We start from the raw sequence: 10,416 nt of genomic DNA, 5'->3' as shown, positions 1-10,416 counted from the left end.
CTCTAGACCGATGAACACTCCAAGACGGAAAGACAGAACCAAGGAAATTACCCCATTTTTTAAAATTACCTTTAAAAATTACCCCTTAGTTTTAGCAAACGGACTAAAATTACCCCTACTATTTGCAAAATCCCTTAAGGGGCATTCGTTTTGGGGATTTTGAAAAAGGGTAAAAGTTGCTCAATGGGATTTATGTAGGGAATAGGGAATGTTTATTTTCCTGGAATATCATTTAACCGCCTAAATAATACCAATCTCCTAGGTGGGTAAATTAACTTTCTCATTTGAGAAAATTGCCAACACTTAAATGTAACAAAAACGCCCCTTTTGGTAATAAAATTTTTATGACAAATGGTCATTATTTTATTTATCTAAAAAATAAGAAAACATGGATAAATACACTTACCCAAGTAAATGTTTTATAAGAAACAGTGAAACACTTAAAGTAATTTACCGAAAAGTAAATAGGGCCTTAAAATACCATTAAATTCTCTACCCCCTACTGTTTTAACATCATCACATTGCATCCGCATGTGATTTTGCACGACTGTTGTAACTTTTTAAAACTCAATTTTGCCCTTTGATCGTTCACATCTGATTACATGTGACCCAAGTCTTGGTCATGACCAATAGAGCCCAATTTCAAGAATTTACATTCTGCAGCGCCACAAACAGAGGAAAGAGGAAAGAAGCTCAGTATTTCTCCTGCTACTCTTGTGGCATGTATTGAAATTAAAAAATTTTGCAAACACTAGGGATGTATGTCCATTTTCTAAAAATTAGGGGCAATTTATGAGATTTCCCCTTCATTAAAAGACCTGTCGAACTTTTGTATTATAGTATTTTTCATGGTGGACAATTCCATAAAATTGGTTCTAAGCATTCTTTCTCCATTGCCTGAATATTTTCCTCTCTATATTCATTCGTAAGTCATAACCTTATTATTATAAATAATACAAGGAAAATTTATGATTTGCTCCCCTCAAAAATTTTACCACCCACTCCACCTATACTACAGTACCCCCTTCTATTGCAATACATTCTCCACTTATAATTGTTCCCAGCTGTACGAACCAGAGAGAGGGAGGAAAAAATAAAAATACATTGAGCACAGTGATGCTTTTGGCTTCTTGCTATGGGTACACGTATGTCAGAACTCATCTATATCTGTGATAAAATTCTGTCAATAAAGAGATCATGCCGTAGAAATTCAGTCGCAGTTGGCTCGGACCATGCAACTTGCAAACAATTAAATGACGGGAATTGCCCCATGGAATCCAAGAGATATACAAAGAAGAGAGGCATAGGTGTTTTGAGCACAATCAAGGCAGTGGCATGGGAGGTTTCCATTTATGGAACTCTACCAAATTTCTGTTGACAATGGTTCTGTTGTGTAACCAGAATGTTTCTGTCGACTGTTGGAATTTTCTCACCTTCCTCTGAAGCTCCCATATCACGCCAAGCGTCGCTGAACATGGTTCAGTTTCTGGAGCATAAACCCATAAGCACCTCACCTGTCTTCCACGGTCTATCATCCCCTCTATCTCTTCATCTGCTCAGAGTGCAACCAAGTCTTAATAGAAATGTTTTAAGCGAAGAAAGACAAAGTGCATACTCACTTGGAATTGATTGCAGATACTCCAACAATTGAGGTCCTATATGTGTGGAAGGCCACTTTATTGATATCTGGGTGTAGTCAATAATATTCTGGAAAGGTAACTCCACTTGATCGGATAAGATGACTGGAACACATTCCTGTTTCATAGAATAGCTGATTAGATGCATTCAGTGTGTAAAATGTCCACTGTAAAACAAGGCACATTTTTGAAATTTAGATTTCACAGCCTGTCTGGAACAAGTCAGCAAGACTAATCATATAATAGATGCATCCATAAGTTTCAGCAATCAAACACGAAGCTGTTATGGTAGCATAAGATGTGCTCAGACATCCCAACTTCAGCTCTTCTTTCTATTTACATTTGAGTTTTTTCAACATACCTGGATTGGACATGGCAGTCCCCCAGATCAGTCCTTGGGGTGAAGGTCATACAGCAAGCACGTGTAGACAATCCATCTAATTCAAGCTACATAGGAAACCTTTCTCCATAAATATTTGGGGATAGGTTTCACTGGATCTAGAAAATGAATTAACACATGATATTGTGAAGCATGTTCCAGAATGATGTGGACAATCCACACCATTCATCATATAAAGTACCCATATCTATGTGTACATTTCCCCAAGTCACTTGCGCTCTTTAATGATACCAAGTAACAGACAATTCTTCCAAAGTAATCTCATTGAAAGGTTTAACTTTTTAGTTTGAATAATACCCAATGTAGAGAGACTGGGCCGAATGGGCCCTAGTGTCTATCTTATGTTTCAGTAGTAGGTTATTTATTTTGTATGCTAATGGGCCTGTTTTATGACTGTTAACTTATTTTAAGTTATTTTATGTTTATGCTTAGCTGGACACCCCACTTAAGGGCCGACTTGTATTTAACCACATTAGTGAAGATTAATAAAAGGATTAGTGAGGGGAGAGGTGATTATCGAACCCTCTTCTTCTTCTCCACCCTCTTCTTCTTCTCCACCCCCTTCTTCTATTCTGCTGTTTTCTTCCTTTCTCGCTTTTTACTTCTTTAATCAAGTTTCTTATCAGATTTAGAAATCAGATTTACTTCTTGGTATCAGAGCAGGTTTTCCCTCTTTTTTTTCTCCTCTTTTCCCATACACCCCTCGATTAGGAGTGTGTATGGAGAGATAAGTTCCTGATAGATCAAAGAATATTTTTGCCTAGTTGGTAGAGGGTTTGGAGAGTTAGAATCTAGCCGAAAACTGCCAAGAAGTGGAACTGTAATTTTCTGCCCAAAACCCTAGCCGACTAGAGAGCTTTCAAGTTATAGGTCAAGGAGAAGATTTGGGTGTGGCGCTCAAGACTTGGGAGGTGTAGTTTGATCTCTAGAAGTGTGCGGCTGAGACTTGTAGGTGGTTTAGAAGCTCTGCTAGGTGCGGCTACCTCTTCTCTCTTCCTCCCTGATAGCTAGGTGTACTGAAACCCTAGTTTTTAAGTCTCAAGGTACTGTATTGACCTCATTTTAAGTTTTATATCGACTAAAAAACTGGTTTTTCTTATTTTCGATTGATCAATGGAACATTCCGAAAGTGAATCGAAGTAGATGTTGGTATCTAGGGTTCGCTTGATAGATTCTTTTTTTACTGAAGTGACCACAATCAAGCTAGATGGCACCAATTATCTTGCCTGGGCACAAACTATATGGATTCATGTCTGTAGTAGAGGTAAATTGGAATATCTCACATGCAGTACGGTGAAATCCGCAGAGACGGACCCTGCATATGAGAAATGGATACAGGAGAACTACACTGCTATTGGATGGTTGGTTAACTCTATGCAGCCCCATATAAGATAGCATTATCTCTGCATGCCTTCGAACAAGGAAATTTGGGATAGTGTTATGGAAACATATTCACAGAAGTTGAATGTAGCAAGAGTCTATAAGCTGAAAAGTGATTTAAAAAATCTGAGATAGGGGGAGAAGAGTGTAGCGATCTACTATTCCATGCTGAAATCACCATGGCAAGAAATTGATGCTATGGAGATAGTTGTTTGGGAGAGTACTAATGATGCAGAGACTTTTAGGAAACTAGTGGAACAAAACAGGGTGTTTGAGTTTCTTACAGCACTCAACCCTGAGTTCGACATTACTAGATAGAATATTCTGGTGAAGGATGAGGTCGCTCTTGCTCAGGCATATGCTATGGTAAGCAGTGAAGAAAGTATGTGACAAGTGCAGCTACAGAGTCCACCTATAGAACATTTTGCACATGCTGGAATAAAGCCGAAAGGCCCAACCGAGAAGAAAGAAGTGATATGTGAATATTGCAATAAACCAAGGCATACTAAGGACACTTATTGGAAACTCCATCATGATCTTCTCCCGAACAAGTTTCGGAATAACAACAATAACAACAATAACAACAATAGCAGTAATTTTAAGAAGAATGGTCAGACAATAAAGCCTAAGAATGCTAATGTTGCCACAATACCTGAAGGAGGGAACAAGGAGAGTGAAGAAGTCAGCTATGGAGCAATTGGCAGCAGTAAAGGTAGAGTTTGAGAAGTATGGGAGGTTATTGAATCACTTGGAAACCATTGTAACAACATCCTACCCTTCTGGCATTACTTCATCATCTGCATTTACTCACTCAGGTACTCATTCTTCTGCAAATCATGCTTCAGTTTCAGGTAATCATAAAATCCCTTGGATTATTGATTCGAGTGCATCAAACCATATGACCAGTTTGTCTAACCTCTTTTGTTCCTATCAACTCCTCTTTGGTAGAGAGAAGATATCTCTTGCTGATGGGTCCCTTGCTCCAATTTCTGGCAAAGGAGATATCAAGGCCTCTAACACACTTGTCTTATCCTCTGTTCTTCATGTCCCCAAGCTTAATACCAATCTTTTATCTGTTAGTAGCATAACTAAATCCATGAACTGTAGCATAACCTTTTTCCTTACCCATTGTGTTTTTCAATACCTAAAATTTCAGAGTACGATTGGGAACGACCATGAGGCGAATAGAATATACTTTACTAGACACACCTAATAGGAGTCTTGGACCACCTAATGGAGTAGCTTTGGAGTCTGTTGTGTCGAAGTCTTTGATAGTCATGTTATGTCATTTGCGGTTTGGTCATTTACCTTTTTCAGCCTTGAGTCATTTGTTTCCTGATATGTTTAAGGGAGTGTCTTTATCGAATCTTCATTGTGAGTCTTTTGAACTTGCAAAGCATTGTAGACAATCTTATTCAGTAAGCAATAAAAGATCCATTTCTCCTTTTCATATTGTGCATTCTGATGTGTGGGGGCCATACCATTTGCCTACTATGGGGGATATTTTATCCTCTTTATTGATGATTATTCTCGCTATACTTGGATTTATCTCATGAGATCCCAGGATGAAGTACCAACTATTGTGAAAAACTTTCATGAGCTTATCCTTACCCGGTTTAATACACAGATCAAAATATTCCAATCTGATAATGCTAAGGAATATTTTGAGAAGAACCTTTCATCCTACTTTGAGACCTTTGGGGTAATTCATCAGAGTTCTTGTTCCTACACTTCACAATAGAATGGAGTGGTGGAATGGAAGAAACGCCATGTGATTGAGGTTGCTCGATGCCTCCTTTTTGCATCTCATGTTCCTATTAAATTTTTTTATTTTTTTTTTTTTTTTTTTTGGGGGGGGGGGGGGGATGTTGTCCTTACTGCCACCTTCTTGATTAACCGTATGCCTTCTCGGGTTCTGGATTTCAAAACCCCGTTTATCCTTCTCTTCCTGGATGGGGATCTCTTTTCTCTTCCTCTCTGAGTCTTTGGTGCGCTTGCTATGTACACATTCATAATCATCAGAGACACAAATTTGAGCCTAAGGCACATAAGTGTGTCTTTCTAGGATATGCCTCCACACAAAAGGGATATTGTTGTTTTGATCCGGCTCGTGGCACCCGCTTTGTCTCTAGAGATGTCACATTTTCTAAGTCCATTCCTTTCTTTGGTATTTCTCTTGAGGGAGAGCATCCTAAGGAGCCATTTTCTATGTCTCCAATTGCTCCTCTTCCAATTCCTTTTGAGTCCCCTACTGAATCATCTTTTTTTAATGCCTCCCCTTCCACTATATCTCCATCACATGTTCCTACTCCCCTTCCTCCTCCAGCTCATTCTCCTATTTGTTTCCTTCACATCCTGTGCTCCAAAGGTGGTACTAACGGCAATGGTTCAGGCATGGGCAAGTTGTTTTCACTCCTTCCACAGAGCCTCTTGCACCTCCCATCACTACTGAGGTAACAGGTCAGCCCTCCTCTAACCCACCTACCTTCCCAGACCTTGACCTTCCTATTGCCCTTCGAAAAGGCAAGCGAAAGTGTACAACACATTGTATCTCCAAACACATGTCCTATAGCCTTCTATCCCCTACCTATTACTCTTTTCTTGCCTCTACTTCTACCCATGTGATTCTCAGGTCTGTACCAAAAGCCCTATCCAAACCTGAATGGAGGGATGCTATGATGACTGAACTTGATGCTTTGCATAAGAACCATACCTGGGATATTATGGATTTGCCTAAAGGGAAGGAACCAGTGGGTTGTAAATGGGTGTTAAGTATCATTCCGATGGCACAATTAAGAGGTTTAAGGCTCGATTGGTTGCTAAAGGTTACACTCGGATGTATGGTATTGACTACCTTGAGACCTTTGCTCCTACGGCCAAGATGACTCCAGTTCGAGTTTTGTTGTCTTTAGTTGCTACTTTTGATTGGCCCCTTCACTAGTTTGATGTTAAAAATTCCTTTTCGAATGGAGACCTCCATGAAGAGGTCTATATGTCTTTGCCTCCAGGGGTGTATGGAAAGGAAATGCAAGGAAGGTGTGTAAACTGCAGAAATCTATTTATGGTCTCAAATAGTCTCCTCAAGCCTGGTTCGAGAGATTTAGAGCTGCTCGTGTATCCTTTGGTTATGCATAAATCCAATCTGGCCATACTTTGTTTCTGAAAAGAAGTAACTCTTTGGTGACTTTTCTTATTGTTAATGTTGATGACATTGTGGTCACGGGTAGTGACACCCAAGAAGTAATTAAGCTCAAAAGATTTCGTAACTCTTAACTTTGAAATCAAGGATTTGAGGGATCTCAAATATTTTTTGAGAATTAAAGTTGCTAGATCCAAGGATGGTATCTTCATTTTTCAACACAAGTATGTTCTTCACCTCCTTGCAGAGACTGGTGAACTTGGTACCAAACCAGCTTCCACCCCTATAGATCCCAATCATAAGCTCTCAGCCACTGATGGTGAATTGTTGCCCGATAGGGGTGTGGGAAGTTTGATATATCTCTACATGATTCAGCCAGATATTTCCTATGCAGTGAGTGTTATTAGTCAGTTTATGCATTCTCCCAGAGACACATTTAGTTGTTGCAAAAAGAGTTGTATTATTTGAAAGGCAATCTAGGGAAAGGTATTCTATTTGCTAAACATGGACACACAAAGTTGGAAGCATACACTGATGTTGATTGGGCTATATGTATTGATTAATGATAGGAGATCCACCTCAAGATATTGTGTTTTAGTGGCAAGGAACATTATCTCATGGAGGAGTAAGAAATAGTCTATAGTAGTCAGATCCTCAACTAAAGCAAAATACAGGGCAATGGCACATGGAGTGTCGGAATTACTATGACTTAAATCACTTCTGGAAGAGTTGGGTGTTGACTATGAAAAGCCAATGATGCTCTACTATGACAGAACTAAGCACATAGAGGTTGATAGACATTTTATACGGGAAAGAGTTGCTTCAGGAGAGGTTTACTTGCCATTTATTTCTTTAGAAGAGCAATTGGTTGATGTCTTGACCAAAGGTGCTCCAAAAGGGAAACTAACACACTATATAAGCAAGTTAGGCATGATTGACATCTATGATCAGCTTAAGGGGGAGTATAGAGAGAGACTGGGCCAAATGAGCCCTAGTGTCTATTTTATGTTTCAGTAGTAGGTTATTTATTTTGTATGCTAATGGGCCTATTAACTTCTTTTAAGTTATTTTAAGTTTATGCTTAGCTGGACACCCCACTGAAGGGCTGATTTGTAATTAACCACATTAGTGAAGATTAATAAAAGGATTAGTGAGGGGAAAGAGGTGATTATCGAACCCTCTTCTTCTTCTCCATCCCCTTCTTCTATCATGTTGTTTTCTTCTTCCTTTCTTACTTTTTACTTCTTTAATCAAGTTTCTTATCAGATTTAGAGGTCAAATTTACTTCTCCCAGAAAGAAAAGTAGCCTTTTCTTTGCCATGTACAAGGGCAGCTTTTAAATGAAACTTTCCATGATTCCATTCATAATGGGTGGTCTAGGGACATATAGGGCCCTCAAACCAACACCAAAACTGCACTTTGGTCATCTAGATCTTTTCATTAGATAAGACCAATGAATTCATACATGCCTACTTTAGTCTCCATATATGGACAGGGAGGAGGGGAGAGAGAGAGAGAGAGAGATCCATACCACAAAATATGATTCATAAAAACGAAGAGTCCACGACGATTCACCGCGTGGTGCAAGGCAGAACTTGGCATTGCACAAGTGTTGAAAATACTCCATCCTTCCCAATTTGTCAGGACCACTAAACTTCAGCTCTGGAGATTCCAGCTGGTCACAAAATTAAAATGCATGCTTCTTTTGGAAATAAAAAATGCATACTTTCTGAAACAAATTAATACCAGCAAGGGAAAATATTGTCATTGTAAATCAATACATATAGCAATTAGAAGCATACTTTCACAACAAACAAGCATAGAAGAGTTTGACATAAATTCCAAGGCTACTGAACCACAAGAATAAAAAGTTAGTTCTGAATTGCTGACAAAAACGTTGGTTCTAAATTCAAAATTTGACCACCTCAAATACTGTATTTTTAAACCCTGCTACCACCAGATACAATCATACAAAGAATATTAACATGGACTAACCCTAATCTATGATAACTGAATGCGTCTTCATGTTGGCCACTCTTATTGAGACAAAATAGTACCAGTCCTGCTACTTAATATGGTATGGTTGCTTATTCTTAAACTTTCCTATTTATGATTATTAAGCCAATTCTTAGTTATTAAGTTGTGGTTAATTTCTCTGTCAGCCAGAATATGCAAATAGTATTGTTAACAGGTGTATTATATGTATTGTTCACAGACTTAGCACCCGCAGGGGTATTTTTGTAAGTCTGTAGACATATTGTTATGCACGGCCAGAATAGTATAAATGCAAGGCTTCAATCGACTGAAGCGAAGTTTTGTTGAGGCCTTAACTCTGTAGCCTCTTCTTCTTCTTCTTCTTCTTCTTCTTCTTCTTCTTCTTCTTCTCCTGCTCAACATGGTATCAGAGCAGGACTGTCCAGGCCTGGAAAACAACCAGCTGAGGTCTCTCTCCACTGCTGCGTAGAAGCTATAGTCCTGATGCTCGAAGACAAGGAGAGGAAGCATTCTCTAGTGCTGCAGATTGTCTCCACTGTCGAGTTGGGTTCTGCTACATGAAAGTTGACTGTTCAACTTCCTGGCGCAGAAAAAAGGGTTCAGCTACTGACTGTTCAACTTCCAGCCTTAGGTGCTGGTAGCTGGTGTTGCTCGGCTAAGAAGTCTATGGAAATCCATCCCAGATGTTCGAAGGAAGGTTCTGACCTGAAGAGAAGCTCGAATCCATGACTATTCTACCTATTCACAGTTCGGGTGACATAGGGACTGAAACTTTTTTCCTGTTTATGGCTCTCTTCTTGCACGACTGTTGATGTCCCAAAATCTGTGTAGGGACTGTTCCCCTTCCTCCGATTGTATGTTGCTCTATTCAACTCTCCAAGGGACTGTGGTTGAACCCTAGACACTAAGCGACTGTTCGGCTGTCCTGGAAAGTGGATATCAGCCAATTAGGTGTGGTGCACCACCACTTGTATTGCTGTTTCTACTGAATTTTTATTTTCTCTCTTGGTTGAGAAGCTGTATTGGAGTTGCAAAACTGTAGATCATTCAGACCTGGTTACACTGCAAGAGCAGTTTGTATATTGTTCTGTGGACTCCTACATAGTGTAGGTCATACATCCTAGTACTGCAGCTGCAGTGTTTGTGTTTGGTTCTCTGTGAAACAGAAAATCAGCAAGTGCCTAGTTGTGGACTGTAACAGCTCTGTAAGCCAGTGTGCCTGTGTTTTGAGTACTTCTAAACCTAAAATCATGAATAAGGAAAGATTGTGGTGCACTAATTGTCAAAAGCCCCGGCACACCAAAGATACTTGTTGGGATCTCCATGGGAAACCAAAGTGGGCTCAGGATTTACCTAAGAAGCAAGGCTGAGATGCAATTAGAAGACCCGGGCAACAAGGTACCAAGAAACACCACATGGCAAATATGGTTACTCGGGAGAATCAGCCCTCCACTTCTACTATGCCTCAAACACCACTAGCCAACAAAACTACTCTGGATCAGACCCAAGGGAGGATATTGTAAACTCCTTCCGTGACTATTTGGAGCTTTATGGTAGAGCAATTCGCCAGATGGATGCTCCTCTCACCACCTCTTTTGCATCCATATCAGGTAATCCTACCATAGCTTTCCATGCTGCCTCACACAACCTTGACTCTCCATGGATCATCGATTCTGGAGCGTCAAAACACATGACTGGTATGTCCTCTTACTTTCAAACTTATCACCCTCTTTCCAGAAGAGATAAAAGTGGGACTAGGTGATGGATCATACACTTCCATGGCTGGTCAAGGAACTCTCTCTCTTCCCCTCGGCCTTACTCTTTCTAATGTTCTTCATGTTCCAAAATTCCCTATAAATTTGTTC

At 39.7% G+C, this 10,416-nt stretch overlaps 1 protein-coding gene across 2 annotated transcripts in view; it reads right to left on the bottom strand.

Moving 5' to 3' along the window:
- Positions 1 to 869: 869 nt before the first annotated feature.
- Positions 870 to 10,416, bottom strand: part of LOC148851706 (putative glycosyltransferase At5g25310) — a 30,925-nt gene continuing 21,378 nt past the window's right edge. Inside the window, exons 6-8 of one of the 2 annotated variants that reach the window (XM_088946901.1) lie at positions 8,088 to 8,231; positions 1,620 to 1,755; positions 870 to 1,552 (exon numbers count right to left, since the gene is read on the bottom strand). In XM_088946901.1, coding sequence (XP_088803027.1) covers positions 1,323 to 1,552; positions 1,620 to 1,755; positions 8,088 to 8,231 — 510 coding nt within the window. In that variant the 3' untranslated portion in view covers positions 870 to 1,322. The remainder of the gene's footprint in view (positions 1,553 to 1,619; positions 1,756 to 8,087; positions 8,232 to 10,416) is intronic. The other variant, XM_088946902.1, reaches the window with a different exon arrangement.

Source organism: Nelumbo lutea, chromosome 5 (genome assembly GCF_056320005.1).
Source record: "Nelumbo lutea isolate HS-2025 chromosome 5, American lotus-T2T, whole genome shotgun sequence".
In the NCBI taxonomy this organism is placed as follows: domain Eukaryota; kingdom Viridiplantae; phylum Streptophyta; class Magnoliopsida; order Proteales; family Nelumbonaceae; genus Nelumbo; species Nelumbo lutea.
Note: the sequence above shows the minus strand (reverse complement) of the source record. Positions and strands in the feature narration are given on the sequence as shown.